The 17,635-nt window shown below is 38.9% G+C and overlaps 1 protein-coding gene across 3 annotated transcripts in view; it reads left to right on the top strand.

The window, feature by feature from the left end:
* LOC144062957 (contactin-associated protein-like 4) overlaps positions 1 to 17,635 on the top strand; it is a 118,104-nt gene that overhangs the window by 75,154 nt on the left and 25,315 nt on the right. For all 3 annotated transcript variants that reach the window (XM_077584788.1, XM_077584787.1, XM_077584789.1), the window contains 6 exons: positions 2,826 to 3,023; positions 3,965 to 4,127; positions 4,274 to 4,398; positions 4,685 to 4,855; positions 11,851 to 12,069; positions 16,114 to 16,353. In XM_077584788.1, coding sequence (XP_077440914.1) covers positions 2,826 to 3,023; positions 3,965 to 4,127; positions 4,274 to 4,398; positions 4,685 to 4,855; positions 11,851 to 12,069; positions 16,114 to 16,353 — 1,116 coding nt within the window. The remainder of the gene's footprint in view (positions 1 to 2,825; positions 3,024 to 3,964; positions 4,128 to 4,273; positions 4,399 to 4,684; positions 4,856 to 11,850; positions 12,070 to 16,113; positions 16,354 to 17,635) is intronic.

The following is a 17,635-nucleotide window of genomic DNA, read 5'->3' as shown; positions in this document are numbered from 1 at the left end:
TGTATTCATTAGTTCACCTAAAACCTATTAAAAAAAATCCCACACTAATAATATAATATAATAATAAATTGCCAAATGCAGAAACATCAATGTAAGTTACCACGATGTGGTGGCTCTCGCTAACAGGCAGAATTAAGTAACCAGAATTAGGTTAAAAAATTCTATATACGTAGACCATGTTTCTATAAATTTTGATATTTGGTTTTTATTTGAGGCAGATATTTTTTCCATTAAAATGTGATTTATGAGGAGGTTAGACCATTGGTCGATATTCAGAGTTTGTTTATTTTTCCAGTTAACAAGAATTGTTTTTTTTTGCGATAGTAAGGGCTACAAGTGTAGATTGAAATTGTTTATGTGGTAAGTCAGTTGTTGTTAGGTCACCTAGCAAACACAAGTTTGGAGATAAAGGTATCCTACAGTCCAAAATAGCGGAAAGTTTTTCTAAGACTTTAGTCCAGAAATACATAATCGGAGTACATAACCATAAAGCATGAACATAAGTGTCTGTAGTGTTTTGTAAACATTGGAGACAAATGTCGGAGTCTGAAAGTCCAATTTTCTTCATCATATATTGAGTAATGTATGTTCTGTGAATAATTTTTTATTGGATAAGTTGTAAATTTGTGTGTTTTGTCATTTTAAATGCGTTTTCACAAACTTGAATCCAAAAGTCAGATTCCGGTGCTATAGACAAGTCTGTCTCCCATTTCGAGATGGGTAAAGACATTTTATCAGTATATGAAAGTAACTTATATATTTTTGAAAGTTTTTTTGTTGTTGTCGGAGAAAGCTTGTTAATATCTTTAGCTAAAACAGGCGGTTGGAGCGTACCCCGAAGTGTTGGAATTTTTTTCTTTATCATATTTTTAACTTGTAAATAATGTAAAAAAAATCTGTTTTTTATATTGTATTTTTGGAGCAAGGATGTATATGATATAAACATATTATCTGAGAAGAGATGGTGGAGATGTGTAATTCCTTTCTGCTCCCACACACCTAAATAAAACGGTTGGTTGTTAAGTTGAAAGTCGGGGTTATGCCATAGGGGAGAAAGCCCACAGGGCTTCACTTGGGCTTTTGTAATTTCTAGTGCCTTCCACCAGGCAGTCAGGGTGGCGGAAATCATTGGGTTTTTAAAACAATTATGTCGCTTAATCGATGTTGTAATAAGGAGTAAATCTAGAAGTCTGAGGTTATTACAATCCTTCTGTTCTAGTTACAGCCAACAGTTAGTGTCTCTGTTGGGTTGTGCCCATAGAACGATATATTGTAGCTGGTTAGCTATATAGTAGTACATAAAATTTGGTGCCTCTAGACCACCTTTGGATTTACTTTACTGAAGAGTAGATAGACTAATCTTTGCTTTTTTTTTATTCCAGTAAAATTTTGTAACGGCTGAGTCCAACAACTGGAACCATTTAGCCGTAGGTTTAAATGGAATCATTGAGAAAAAATTGTTTATTTTGGGTAAAACTTTCATTTTAATGGTGGCTATTCGTCCTATTAGAGAAATAGGAAGATTATTCCAGCGCTCCAAGTCACTATAAATGTTATCCAGAAGTGGAGAAAAGTTTAAATGAATTAAATTCATTGGCCCCTCCCACTTTCGACATCACAAGATGAAAGCAATGCCCAGGCTTGGGGAGTAACGGAATGCATGTACCGCCGTTACGTAATCAGATTACTTTTTTTTTTTTTTTAACTGTATTCAGTTACAGGAAAAAACATTTATTAAAAATGGGGGGGGGGGGGGGGACACACAGCCAGACACAGACACAGACACGCGTGGGACCGTTGCTACATGTCGGGAAGTGTCCACCACACGCGGGCAGTTTGAAAAAGCTTCACGGCGACCAATATTCACTGGAACTTACTTGTCTTGCTGAAGGAGCGAAAGTTTGAGCGGAGACTGAGAGTCCAGCGCCATGCGATGCGCTGTAGTTTCTTGCTAGCTAGCCCGCTAGCCTACAACCGTAATGTGAGTTACACCTTCCAAGCAAATCTTCCTCCCACCAATTCACTATTTAAACATTATACTATTTAAACATTATACACAACATACACAGGGCTAAACTTGTGATCTTCATTGGATGACTGTATCTATCTGTTTGTCTGTCTGTCTGAACTGTGAGATGTGGTTGCTTTCAGTAACAGTTCGAAAACAGCATATGGCCTTCAGCAGGGGCACATAGAATATAGAATATATATTGTGGTGATATTTATTATTATTTTGTCTTCATGAGCATACTCTGTATTGAGTAATCCAAAAGTAATCCAAAGTAATCAAGTTACATTACTTTAAGACTTGGATTACGTTACTAACTACATTTTTTAGCAGGTAGCTTGTAACTTTAACAGAATACATTTTAAAAGTAACCCTCCCAACCCTGGCAATGCCCATAAAGACATGCATCTGCTGAAGATGAACTTGATTGGCTTGCACAGTCCTGACCTCAACCTGATATTTGGATAAATTGGAGCAGAGACTGATAGTCAGGCCTCCTCATCCAACATCAGTATGTGAACTCACAAGTTAAACATCTGGAAGAATGCTCAAAAATTCCCATAAACACACTCCTAAACCTTGCGGACAACATTCGCAAAAGAGTTGAAGCTGTTATAGCTGCATATGGTGGAACCACGTCTAATTGAATCCTATGGATTAGGAATTAGATATAATTTAAGTAAATATGTAAATCAAGGCAGGTGAGTGAATATTTTTTTCAATATAGGGAAGTTCCTTCATCTTCCTTCTCATTTTCTGCTTCTAAAGTACTACATGAACTCACTTGGAAATGCTTTCTCTTGTGTGACCACTTAAGACAGGGCATGGATGGTGATCAAGCACAATAATACAGAACTGACCACACTGCTTTCAAGCGCTGAAATAAAGCAACATACAGCCCATTTCCGTTACGCTTCAGAAGAGGAGCAGCTAGCGGTGATCCTCAACCAATCAGAACATTGTGAGCAGGAACTGTCATACTATTGCAAGAATGCTCGTCTTCTCAACAAACCAGGTAAAAGTTCAAAGTTAAAGGTGCATTAAAAAATCTTCTCAAAGTAGAAGCCAAACGTCCGTTTGTCACATTTTTTTTAAATGCGCATGCAGAAGACCATCCTACCAGCTCTCCTGCTCCTTCCGCGGGAAATGTCTATCAATTGTCGGGAACATGCAAGCTCATCTTCATCATCATCTTCATCAGTCTCTGCAGCCGGCCTCACTACATAGGCGCTCAGCCATTTTCAAAGTATGCGGTGAGATCGGTGGAGCTACAACAATGAATGGCTGAATACGAAGCTCAGCAGCTACGTGCTACAAACACTCAAAGTGCGCATGAACAGCTAGGAACGAGCACGCACGACGTCGTTAAGGCAGATTGATTGACAGGATCAAGAACCAATTGTTAAGATTGTCCACCCGGAAGATGCAGCGACAAAAGATCCTTGAATACATCTTTAATGCCAAATTAGTTAATTAATTACCCCTTGCCGATTTAAGGATTGGATAGCTCTAAAAGATTAGAAAAGAAGTAATCATGTGTTTTTTTCCCCTCCCCAATTTGCTTGTAAAACACGCTAATGTCGAACCTGTCCATTATTTGTAAATCAGAAATCTACCTTCTGACATGTTGCTACTTCTACTAGTCTGGTGTTGGGGAGGATACAATTGCCAGTGGAGATGTCATTATGTGCGTGGTGTTCTGTGTTGGGCATCTCACCACACACTAAAAGCTGTTAGAATACAAACACACATTTTTTCTCCTCGTCATGTGTAGGGTCCCTCGTTGCAAAAATCTGAATGTTTACACCCCACCTCTGTTTAAAAGAAAATGTGTAATTGTACAGATAATAATGATCATAAAATCCTTGTGTTGTGCAGTTTACACACTACTGTGGCCACGAGTGCAATTAATGAGTGTCTGTGTAAAATACAGAATGGTTCATGTGTGTGTTTCAGACGGTACGCAACTAAGCTGGTGGTTTGGAGGTCAAGCTCCTGGACAGATCCAAACACACTGGGCTGGAGCTGTGCCGGGCAGTAGACAGTGTGCTTGTGCCCTGCACAAGAACTGTCTGAATTCAAATGTCCAGTGCAATTGTGATGCTGACAATGAACAATGGTGTTGTAATTTATAATACTCCCATGTGCAGTGTTTGCTGAATGTATTTAAATGTCGTACTGATGACTAAATTATCCACATCACATCACGTTTTTTTTTTTTTTTGTTCTATCCATGTGCTTCTCCTTCTCTTTTGACCATCCCAGGAATAATGACTCGAGTCTCCTCACCCATAAGGAAACTCTACCAGTTCGATCTCTGGTACTGGGCGGTATACAACCAGGCTCAGAAGCTGCCTACAAGGTGGGACCTCTACGTTGTCATGGAGACAGTAGGTTTCATTTCGGGTATATCATTTTTCAACATTGAAAGATTTCACTTGTATAAAAAATAAGCACAACAAAATATATTTTGGTTACACTAACTCTCAGACACTTTTTTTTCTGTTCTATCTGTTGTAGAAAAGACATACTGTAAATACGGCTATGCTTTTGCTCCCCATACATTAACAAGTATTATTCTAATCAGTTTTAAGCATGCCTGCAAGTATTAAATTGCCCTTGTGATAAATATGTACCTAGGGGACTTTGCATACCGGTGTTATTTTTGTGTTGCAGAAAGTTTTTGGAATGCTGCACTATTTGATAAAGAGACATCCTACCTTCACTTCCCTACCTTTCATGGAGAACTGAATGCAGACATCTCCTTTTTATTCAAAACAGTAGCTTCCTCTGGGGTTTTCCTAGAAAATCTGGGCATCAAAGATTTTATTCGTATTGAACTCAGATGTAAGTGAAAGCTCAGTTCTTCCTCCTCCTTCCAATGTTATGTGACACTAGTTTCTACTTATCTTTTCCCTCTGCCTTTCGCTGGCCATGTACACACGTAGCTGGGTTTTTTGCAAACGAGATATTTTTCTGCGGCTTGCCCTGTCATCCACACATCCGCGGAGATTTTTTTCTTTACAAACGAAGGTTTCTAAAAGCTTTGCGCATTTCTTCGGCTCTGCGGTCGCGTGAGTCCGTTAGTAAACAAAGTTTTACGTCGTCCTCTACACACGTCACTCTCTATCACATACCTTAAGTTATTAAAAAAGAAGAAAAAAAAGGCGGCGTGGATTCGCTTCCCCACCGGGGAGACCATGTTTGTATATGTGTATGGTGAGTGAGTGAAGTGAAGCTTTTTAAGATTTTGTATTTACCCTCTTTGTTTTCCTCTATGCTCCGTTTATGATGTACTCATTGACTCTTTACAAGTATTTTTTTTAATTAATAATAATAAAAAGTCTTGTGTGCGCTGACAGCACTGATCCGCATATATCCAGATCAGCGACTGACAGTCCGTGCTAGTGTGACGTATGGTGAAGTGACGTCAAGAGATGAGCAGTATTTGGCTAACTACTGCTATGTAGAGGCTTGGCATGCATCTCATTGTAGGCCCAATTTTTGGAAATAGCGTCGCCAGACAGAGGCATACTCTGATTGGATAGGATTTGGGGAACTGTTGCCAGTTTAAGGTCTGGAATTGTTATGATTGTACTTAAAACGCATTAATGCGGTTAACTGTGGATGTTTTCTTTTCTACAAACGTGATGGTGTTTTTTTTTCTACACCCAGAGGAGGGAAATATCCGTTTTTAAAAATACCTTGCTACGTGTGTACATGGCCTGTTTCCTTCTCTCACTCAAAAACAAAGCAGAGTATGTCTCCAATCTGGCTGAAATTGTTAAGGCTGCAGGTGGTTAGATGGTATACTATAACATTATAATATCACTCAGAATATAGAAGACTTTCCTCTGTTGTTGTTGTTTGTTAAATTGTAAAATTGTTTTTCTCCCTCAGCTCTATAATCACGCCCCCCCCCCCCCAATTTTCTGCTTCCCCCATGAGAGGAAAGTTGTCAAACAAGAGTCAACACTGCTGACTTCATCTCTAAACAAATTGAACTTGCAAATTAGTCTAGAAGTCTGAGGATTTATAGAGAAGACTCGTTTAAATTGCATGACTTAATCACATAATAGAGAAGTGTAAATGGTTAATGTGTAGAAACTAATTCACATTAGGAGGGGAGTATCAGCTCTCGGATAAGATTTACTGTATATTGCAAATCATTTGTGTGCATCTGTAGGATAAAATGTACATTTCAGAGAAGGTTTTACATCTACAGTATACCTTATACATGTGTGAATGTCACTTTTTGTGAAACTGAGTCAAACCTTGAAAGGCTTGTGTCATAATTGGTATATTTACCTCCCAGTTGGTCATGTATAGCTGCACTAAAGAAGATAATTGACATGACCGATGTCCCAAAAGTATGGTAAAATGGAGACTTAGTTGTTTTTTTTACACTGCACTGGCACAGATAATCGCCTGGAGCTACAGTCTCCTCAAATCCTCTTTTAGCTGGCCCAGCTGTTCCAGCTGCTGTCCAGTTGTGCCAAAAGATGGACAAGAGGGAAGAAGTCTCTGCACACCCATGGGACCACGGGAAGGCTTACTGTTCCACTTGGCACATGATGGAAATAAGTTACCAAGACGTTTTCTTTACTAATTCCAATTTGTGGCCTATTTCCACTTTGAAATTGAGATTTATTCATTTCACAGGCCGTTTCAGTGCAATTAGCTCAGTGACCATATCCATCCATACAGTGAACCCACCAACATTAGTGAAACACACCAACATCCAGGGTTGGGAGGGTTACTTTTAAAATGTAATCCATTACAGTTACAAGTTACCTGCTAAAAAATGTAGTTAGTAACGTAATCCAAGTTCCATAATATTAAAGTAATGTAACTGGATTACTTTTGGATTACTCCAATATTGAGTTTGTTGATGAAGACAAAATAAAAATAAATATCACAACAATATATATTCTATTCAATGTGCCCCTGCTATTTGCGGGTGATAGGGACCCGGGCAGCCTACAAATAGCAAAAATCCTAGTGTAATTAAAAAGCATGTAGGCTATTGTTTGATTGAAGGCCATATACTGTTTTCGAACTGTCCCTAAAAGCAACCACACCTCATAGATAGATAGATAGATAGATACATACATACATACATACATACATACATACATACATACATACATACATACATACATACATACATACATACATACATACATACATACATACATACATACATACATACATACATACATACATACATACATACATACATACATACATACATAGATAGATAGATAGTTAGTCATCCAATGAGGATGATGATGTGTGACATCAACTGCAAAATGAACTTTTATCCCAGTCACAAGTTTAGCCGTGTATATGTTGTGTATGATGTTTAAATAGCGAATTGGTGGGAGGAAGATTTGTTTGGAAGGTGTAACTTACATTATGGTTGAAGGCTAGCGTGCTAGCTAGCAAGAAGCTACAGCGCGTAGCATGCCGCTGGACTCTCAGCTCAAACTTTCCAGTGAATACCGGTCGACATTTCCTCCTCCCGTCCGCTTTTTCAAACTGCCCGCGTGTAGTGAAGGAATATTAAATTACTATATTAAGTGTAATCTTTGCGTGTCCAAAATAATTGTATTCAGGATCTGATGAAGAAGTTTTCTTGCAAGAATTTATTTAGAGGCCTCTAAAGACACAGTCAAGACAACCACATCTGTATGCAACGTGGATTCCCCCAAGTGTGTGACAATTTACAGAACATCGACTCATTTATACAAAAAAGTTAAAAGGTTCCTCCCCCCGGCTCTTGATTGAACAAAGGGCAGACATGTCATCTCCTAGTGACCAAATGTTGATGTTATTAGCAAGCAGACGTGATGTTATTAGTAAGCAGAAGTTTACATACAGACATGTTGATTCCAGGTTGGCCAAAGGTGTAATCTTATTAGTAAACAGACATTTACATACAGTTCCCCTTCTTGACTGGGGGAGAAATGCAATTAGGATCTAACCCCAGACTTTTAGACTCCAATGCCAAAAGGCTCTAAATAACATCATGCACATTCCTATCTTCAATAGCTTTGAGGGTGAGAGGATAAAATAAAGTTCATAAAATCATTACTCCACTGTATTCTTTTTAAACACTCATGATTATATCACATTGATATGCCTATAAGTAAATTCAAAAACAGTAAAACATCAAATTGAAAATATTAAATGTCTTCAGTAGAGGACACGACTAGTCAGTTCGTTCGTTCCCACCTCCCCGACATGTAGCAACAGTCCCACTCTCGCTCTGTACTTCTCTCTCTGGCTCTGTCCTTCTCTCTTGCTCTGTCCTTGTCCTTCTCTCTCTCTGACTCTCTCTTTCTCTCGCCCTCTTTCGCACTCTCTCATCGTAGAAATTGTAATGCCTTCAATCAATTTACCTGTAATCTGTAATCTAAAGTTACATGTTTCTTCCTGTAACTGTAATACAGGATAATACTGGAATAGTTACAAAAAAATTGCAATCTGATTACGTAATGGCGGTACATGTATTCCGTTACTCCCCAAGCCTGCCAAAATCAGCATTCAGGCATGATGAATCCCAACTTTCAAATAGTTTTTAAAAAATATTATTATTTTCTGGTTGATATATTTAAATGTACAATATCAATATAATATTCAGTGCACCATCCTATTTATTTACATCCCAATGTTGTCCTCTTTAAATCATGGTGGTGATTGTAATAGTCATGTGGTATTGTTTAAGTTTTTATTTAACTTTTTAAGGCATACGGATGACTACGGGTGTCTCGATACACCCTTTTCACTTCCGATATGATACTGATATTGTAGCCTAAAGTACTGTCTGATACCGATCCAATATCAGGAGGAATGATATATGCTTTTATTTTTTAGCATGAAATGTTAAAAGAGACTTGATCAAGTGATACTATTCAAACAAACAACAATAACCAGTAATAAAATGACAGAATATGAATAATATACACACAGGCACATGAAAAATCAAAATGCCAAAAAGGCAGAAACATTAGATAATTTCGTAGAGTAACAACACATCAAAGTTTAGGGCTTCAAAATACAGCTGTGTTGTTAACAACTGGCGCCCCTGTGTGGTTGACAACTATAGTTATCCCTGCAAATGTTAACAAGTTGCAACAAACTGTCTCCGGTGGTCAGCATAAGAGAAAAAAACAAGACAGAGTTATAACAGTGATCACTCGGCATACTGCCATATCTCCTTGACAAATGCATGCAACCACACTCATAAAAAAAAAAAATAACGAAAAAATACTCTAAAACGCTGACAACTGGTCAAGGTCCTCTGAAGGAAAACAAACGGTGATGGCATTACCGGAAAAGGCGGTGCGTTATGAGATTTTCCCGGGATTACTATTGCTATTTGTGCATAGAGTCCATTGTGTAAGATTAAACAAATTTAATCAAATTAAAACATTTTGAAAATCTGAAAAGTTTTTCAATAAAAATATGCTTTAAGACATTTCAAGAAAGTTAAGTAAGTAAGTAAGTAAGTTTAAAAAATTTTAAATCATTTATGTTATTATTTTATTACCACTTACTGAAAATGAGTATCAGCTTGCATATCAGACATTGGCCTACTTGACTACTAATAATTGGTATTGGTTTCGGTCCTAAAAAACAAACAAAACAAAAAAACATATCAGTCTATCTCTAACGTGGAATCTTATCTACAAGTCTGAATAACGTGTGACATTGCAGCACAGTTTGCATTGTGAAAGGAGTGTTATGCTATTAATAGATTAATTTAGCACGCAAACCCGAGCTGAATTGTGAGCTGATTTTGTGTCCTTAAATAATGCGTCTGAAAGGCAAGCAGAAACCACTTACAAAGTGGTGCCAGTGTAGAATCGTAACAATGAGAACATTTCTACTCATGTACATACAGACGTTCCCCAACTTACGAACGAGTTACGTTCCGAGCGATCATTCGTAAGGTGAATTTGTTCGTAAGTTGCTTCAGTGCTATATTTTGTATTATAATTTATGTTTAAAGAGAATACGTACAGTACTGTACTACGTATGTTAGAGAGAGAGAGCGAGAGACACACACAGTAAGTAAGTAAGTACATGTACGTAATAAGATAAATAAAATGAAGTTTAACTTACTTTTGGAAGATGTACTCGATGCTTAAGGATTTGATGGAGGAGGAGGAAGAGGAGGATTTTATATCATGAGAGGTTCTTCGTCGTCGCTGGAATGGGCTTCAAAAGTTACTTCCTCCTCCGTAACTTCAATGTAGGAAGAAGTTGAGGGTTGATGAGTATCTTCCTTGGAGGATTTACTAGAAACTGGCCGAAAGAAGCGATCTAACGACGATTGCACAGTTTTCTTCTTTTTTTATCATAAATAATGCGGTAGCACTGTATGGCATCATTCAATTGATTTGCAACCTTTGTGCAACGTTCAATATTTGGGTCTTGCTGCTCGAAGAGTGCGATGGCTTTATCTATGAGCGACAGCCGTTTCTTCTTCTTCCTCCTCCTCGACACGTTGCTGAGCCTCCAATGCTGGGTGAGCTCTCACAGCGCCAAGCGTTGGTATTAGCGGTGGAAAGAAGCACTACAATACTCAGAAAAAGGTGCGCAATACAAAATCTAACTTACAGCATCTCTTTCCGAACAATTTTTGACATGCGCGCATGCGCGCAGACATGTTCGTATGTACCGTTGTTCGTAACTCGAATGTTCGTAAGTAGGGGAGCGTCTCTATACGGTATTTAAAATGCCAACAAAAATTATCACGGTTTATTCAGCAAATACATTTTGGAGCTTATGAATAACCTTAATGACTTAAAGTTAATCACAGGAAGAATTCATGCAACGTCATCAATGAAAGAAACTACTTTAAAATCTACATTTCTGTGTGTCTGTTCAATTCAATTCCCAGTGACAATTGGTGCTCGCCCCTACCAGAGCAGTTTTTTCGACTGTGCTGTCCCGAGTTTGAAAGAAAATGTAACGCAGTATGACCATGTATCTCGACATCCAATTGCCATACACACAGGGCGGGTTTAGCTAACAAAGCCATGAATTTAATGTAGATGCTGGCTTCTCCAATATGATCAGACATTGATTTTGTAATATGTTTGCCTTCCTCTTCCACTAGCGCTTCCAATTCCATCCTATCAATCTTCATTTTGCATTTGTGACGCTTTCCCAAAATGTTACACCACGATGACCAAAACGTATGCCAAACCATCACACGGAAATGGTAAGCCGGGCTGCTGACCTCCATGCTCCCTAATAAAGTGACCTTCCAGATAAAAATAGCTCAGACTCACAGGAGAACTCGCTGCTTGTCCGAAGTGCTACAAATACTTTAATTCACCTCAAAAGGAGGGAGAAATGCAGAGAATGTTGTGCAGCCCTTTTTACAACTGCTGCCAACAGCACACATAATCTGTTAGAGCGAGTGAACACGCATTTTAGCGCTCACAATTTGTGATTTTAGTGAAAGATCTTAATCATAGTGACTATACGCGCAACAATCCCATCAACTGTGAATGCATTCTGTTTGAGCAAACATGCAAATTAACACCTGCCACATGATCAAGAAATTATTGCTATTAATCCTCATCACATCATCACTCAAACACAAGGTAGTATTTAAAATGTGAAACAAAATGGAAGAGTTTCCACTCAAAGGGCTGACCCAAGAGATTCCATTGCAACTGCAGTGGTCGGAAAAAAAAGTTGATCTGTTCACTGTGATTCCACAGGAATATGAACTCAAGTCAAACATCAAATTACAGTTTAATTGAGTTCAAGTGTGTTGGTATTATCATCATCTTTATTATGAACTCTTCCCATAACTGCAGCCCCCTTTGAGGTGATCTTCTCTTTTGATGTGGGAAACGGGCCACTGGAGGTCCAAGTGGAAACAAGGGTCGCTCTGAATGACAATCGCTGGCACAGCGTCCGAGCCGAACGAAATGTAAAAGAGGCGACGCTTCATGTTGATGACCTACCCGCAGCCACACAGGAGGCTCCTTCTGATGGACAAATTCATCTGCAGCTAAAGAGCCAACTTTTTATAGGTAAGGAGACGGGGGTCATTTCAGGGGGAGACTGATTTTCAGCACTGATATTCTGACCTTGCCTGCAAGCTGAATTCTTACAGTATTTGTGAGTTCACAAACCCTCGAGAATCTTTTACCAAGCCCGCTGATTTTCTCCGAGCTTAACCAATGGTGCTTCGGACCAGTCACAAAGCAAGAGTGTGTTTGGGGCCGGTATATGCGGCTGGAACAAAAACGCGACGCTCCGACACCATAGAAAACAGGCAAACCTAAAATGGACAAATGCATGGATGCTGCTATTGAAGAACAGCGAGATGCGCTTTGTGAATTTTTACATTGGCGTATTAGGGCCATGTATAAAAAAAAAATAATTCACGGGGGTGGTAATATTCTGAGAAGCAAAACTGAGAAAAAATATGTATTTATACATGGCCCTAATACGCTGTCGTACATTTTTAACTGGCAAAGATGTTTGTGCTTTAAAAAAAAAAAATTCTTACCTACAACAATGACAACGACATTTTTGTCCAGTGCCATGATTGGTCAAAACTAAAGTGTCACACCGCGGTGAGGTTGTCTTGGGCTTTTACTGTCTTGTCATTTCCTGTTATATTTTGAAAATTCTGACTCCTTTCGTTTCAGGCCACTTGCCCTTCCTCATGTTGTGTCAGTGTCAACCCTGATTCCTGATTGTGTCCACCTGTTTCCCATTACCCTCATGTGTTAAATGGTCTGCGTCTCCCCTGTCTCGTGCCAAAGTGTTTTCGCCAGAGTCACTCTAGCCCAGACATGGGCAAACCCCGGCCCGCGGGCCAAATACGGCCCGTTATGCTTTTCAATCCGGCCCGCCGAACTTATCCAATAAGGCTAGAAAAAAATTCAAAATCATTAATTAAATTTTGTCCCTGCAATGCCCGCGTTTCACCAATAGGTGGCGCCAGGATTTTTATTGTGGGTGGGCCTGAGGAAAAATGGGTGGGCCAGAGAAAATATGCAAAAAAAAAAAAATTCCCTTCACGTCCCTAATAGTGCTTTACCGCGGGTACCAAGGACAGCGATTAAGTTGCCGCTCTTAACACACACATATTATACCGTTATTTCGCTTCTTTAATTACGAGGGCGCAGAAAATAAAATCGCTGGCGCGGTGTCACGTAAAGTGAAGGACTGCTGTGAGTGACGGGTGCAGCTGGAGAACGCGCTCTCCAGCTGCAGCAGTACGAGCAGTGGATGACTGGTGTTGGGGTCCACTTCCCTCAGACTCCTGTGCAGATTATGTTTTACACCAGAGTTACTGCTGTGTAACTTCTACACACCCGGAAAATATGATCACTGGGTCGGGTCTCACTGATAAGCTCGTTTACGCACAGAAATTGCTCTTTTACGCACAGAAAGGGGACAGAAAGATATTCATTCATAACAACGTTTGCAATTTATTCAAATAAACGGGAGAATGGTAGTAAGCTTAACTCCAGATAACTGATTCATAAAATACAATTCTTCCTGGATTTGGACATTTACAGCAGGAGACGGCAGGGTTTTGTGTTGAACACAGCAATAATGTCCTGATAGTCCAGAGAATCGGTCAATTATTTTTTGAAAGAAAGCAGGGACAAAGAGTTCAGTCTATCAGTCAACATTGTGGCACTGTTGCGTGTTTTGATCCTTTTGACAGCTGAAGATGGTCTTTCTACATGTTGTCATGGGTGAGGTGAGGAGTGCGCATGCACAGGTTGTACATTTATCTGTGTGTGTTTACTGTGCTATGAGGTCCAAATGCTCCTGGTCCGGCCCATCTGTCAAAATTTCAAACCCATTGTGGCCCGCAAGTCAAAAAATTTGCCCACCCCTGCTCTAGCCAGTCACAGTTGTAGTACTCAGCCTTGTTGTCCTGTCTTCTGTGTGAACTTTTGTTTGTAACTGTATAGCCACAGTATAGTTTTAGCTTAGGAGTGATTTTGTTTTGTTTGTAGTTTAGACATCCTCCCTTTTGGAGCGCCTTTAGTTTAACATTTTATAGCGTTTGTTTTTCCCTCTAAACGAGGAGTTTTATGTTTAATAAATATCTGCCTTGGCGGCAAACTCCTATCTCTGCGCCTGTGTCCTAAATCTGCCACGCCTTGTCATAAAGTTTGGTAGGCATACACAAGTTGCCATATCGCCCAATCAGCTCGAAGTATTGTACTGAATTTCCCGCCTTTCCTAAGTAGATTACATTGGAGAAGTCCCAGATTGATATTGTGAAAAACTGCTTCAAGTTACTCACATTATCAGTTCAGTTCTTGCCAGCTTAGCCATAGTTTCACATTTTATAAACCGTATATATTTATATCAGCATCAGCCTCTTCTTTCTTCTTTTTTTTTTTAATCTGATGGCCGATAAGAGACATTTAAAACTATTGACTTCAGAGAACTATTTACATTTTCAGTTAACTTGACAAGAGATGCTGCTGACTATGAGAACTGCACCTTTTGTTTTTGTTTGAAATAAAAACCAACAAAAGTGAAAAAGTTTACCATTGTAGTTATTTTGAAATTTTGAAAAACTTTATTTCCTGTAGAAAACCACAAGGTGCCAAATGTCTTAAAGCATTTTGCAAATCTTAAGAGTTGTTCAATAAACATGATGGAAGTCATTTCAACAAGAGTTGGAGTTTCTTAAAACAATTTGTTCATGGGAATCATTTTACGGAAAATGAATATTGGCTCCAATTATCAGTGTATTTATGACTACAAATATTGGTATCAGTATCTGCCATGGGGAAAAAAACATCTCGGTCTACAGTATCTCTAGTGAATTTGTGTTGTTACCTCCACCAAGACCCAAAACCTTTCGTAGAAGTTAGTCACCTTGTAGAATATTACTTCAGTACTACCTCCCCTTACTAGTCTCACTTCACATTGGACAGGAATATTCTGCTTTGTGCTCCACGGTTCAGACATTATGCCAATTAACCGTTTCTTCTGATTTTATTTTGAAGTCAAGAAGAGGTTTAGGGTAAATGCATCACAGTAAAAATATTAATTTTATTTAAGGAAATGCAGTGGAATAAAAACGAAAGTTGCCTAAAATATAAATAACAAAATAGAGTACAAATATTTGTATGATCAGTGGTTCTAGACAATCTCCAAATGTCCACGTCAACATCATGCGTGGACGACTACATCATCAAGGGGAGATCTTGTAGTTTACCTTTGTACACTAAATGCACTTTGCTCACGCAAATCTCATGTACGGAGCCCAGCGGGTCAATTTCTGCTCCTGCAATGTCAAGCATGTGAGCACGTAATGGGAATGAGGGGAGCCGCTTGGATTGGCCGAAAGTCTGCTGCATTCCATCCCCTACAACAAAACAAAATGGTGCAAAACATTTTATTTATTCTATCTGTGTCAAGAATAAGTACCAAAAGAAAAAAAAACCTCCACCCATGTGAACAGTAAAACTGTGCATTGTGCTAAACTTGCACTGGGCACAACAATAGGACCCTAAATGAAAAATGTAGCAGGGTTTGTAAGTTTAAAAAAAGATGTATAAGTTTAACTTAAATTAATGAGTAAAGAAATATAATAAGCCTTTGTTGATGAGCTCTTTTGAGTGCCATTGTAATTTGATACACCTGTTAAGTCAATTGTTTCTCTTTGCGTAATATCTTTATTTTGTAACACATCTGCTGCCCTTTGTGAAAGGTTTGTTAATTTGTCAATCATCTTATCAAGCACTGCCTGTGTGTATCTGTCAGCACACTTTTATATTATCCGACAAGAACCTTTTATTACTCCACAGTAGAGATTGGGATTTATTGTTAGTTGTTGCGATGCCATAATGGTAGGTTGTTACACATCTTAAAATGTGAGGCAGTAGAATCTTTATTGTTGAGGAAAAAGGCTCAATTTGTGAAAAGAGTAAACTGTGTGCAATGCTGCCAGATGGCACATCTATCAGCCTGATTCTTGGCATTGTATCACAGACAAGCCTGTATTTCTTATAAAGCCTGCATCAGCAGAGAAATAATTAAAGAGTGACTTCACTGCATTTTTTTTCTTCTTTTATTCCCCTTTTTAGGAGGTACTGCTTCCAGACAAAAGGGTTTTCTGGGTTGTATCCGCTCTCTGCAGTTAAACGGGATCACTCTTGATCTGGAGGAGAGGGCAAGGGTCACGCCCGGTGTCGAACCTGGATGCCCAGGTCACTGCAACAGCTATGAGTTTCTATGTCAAAACCAGGGTCTTTGTGTAGAAAAACACAATGGTTTCTACTGTGATTGTAGTCAATCAGCCTACACTGGAGCCTTCTGCCATAAAGGTAAGGATGTTCAAATGTTACTTCCTGATGATAATAAAAAATTATCAGTTGATTGGGTTGACAGACAACATGGTGATTTTCTCATAACCAATAACAGATATATTCAAAACTAATACATGGCATTAGTGCTGGGCGATATGACGATATTATCGTGAAGATGATAATAAATTATTATCGTGTCATTTTTTTCTTATCGGGTCTACCGGCATTTGTTCCTAACAGCATACAACATAATTGACAGAACGCTTGTTTGATAGACAAAAGCATTCATTTGCATGGTTATTTCACACATATGTCCCTAGGTGGCAGCCTTAAAAACATATTACAGTGAATCATGATGATACATAGTGTGGTCATACAGTACATTACAAGCTTACGGTGCCAACTATTATCCATCCATTATTTGAACCTCTTATAGTCAATGAAAATTAATAGAAAACAAGGTGAGTAAATGCAAATAACGAATCATACTACTTTATAAAACTTAACTAAAAGAACAAACCCGTAATTATTCATAACTGTTCAAAAAAAAAAGCCACCTCAAAGAATGCTGGGTACTCTGCTCCTTTCGGCCAACACAAGGCTTGAAATAATCTGTTTTGCATAGCAGTTTGCGTGTCTACATGACGTGCATTTTTATTCTCATTGAAACAAGGATTTTTAAGTTTTCTTTCCAAAAGGTGAACGGCGGGGCAGCCCCAAAAGCTTCGCTTGGATGTTTACATTACCTACAAGGGGGTACTCAAGTCGAGACGAGATCGGTTCTACTAGCATAGCAATGAGCTTCGGCTGGCTAAAATTGCACATAAACAGGTTGCGCTTTTGCTCCTAGAGTTAGTAATGACAGTCTCCATGACGGCATATAAAAGTTGCAAGTACCGAGTACTATTCTCATGAAGCAATTACGAGGAGTGATTTCCAAGCGAGAAAGACGGAGAAGCTGTGCTAGCTGCTATGCTAACCGGCTAATGCTACCGTGGACGTGGCAATAAGTACTTGGTTGATCGATTACACTTTTCACAAAAGTCTCGTTAGAACCGCGTTAAAGTGGAGCGTGTCCAACTTTGAACAGCAAAAGAGCAGGCAATTTAATGAGCATCTGGAGAGAGAAACTAATGCTACACACTTAGCAAATTCATGCTACACAATTCGGTAGACAGGAAGTGATGTGCTTGTTACGTCGTCATGTACGTCAGCCGGGAGGAGGATTAAAGGTTTATTAATATTGATAAGCGAGTCAGAAAATTGATGGATATACTAAAGTGAATACATTTAATATCAC

This window comes from Vanacampus margaritifer, chromosome 13, assembly GCF_051991255.1.
Source record: "Vanacampus margaritifer isolate UIUO_Vmar chromosome 13, RoL_Vmar_1.0, whole genome shotgun sequence".
Classification (NCBI taxonomy): domain Eukaryota; kingdom Metazoa; phylum Chordata; class Actinopteri; order Syngnathiformes; family Syngnathidae; genus Vanacampus; species Vanacampus margaritifer.
Note: the sequence above shows the minus strand (reverse complement) of the source record. Positions and strands in the feature narration are given on the sequence as shown.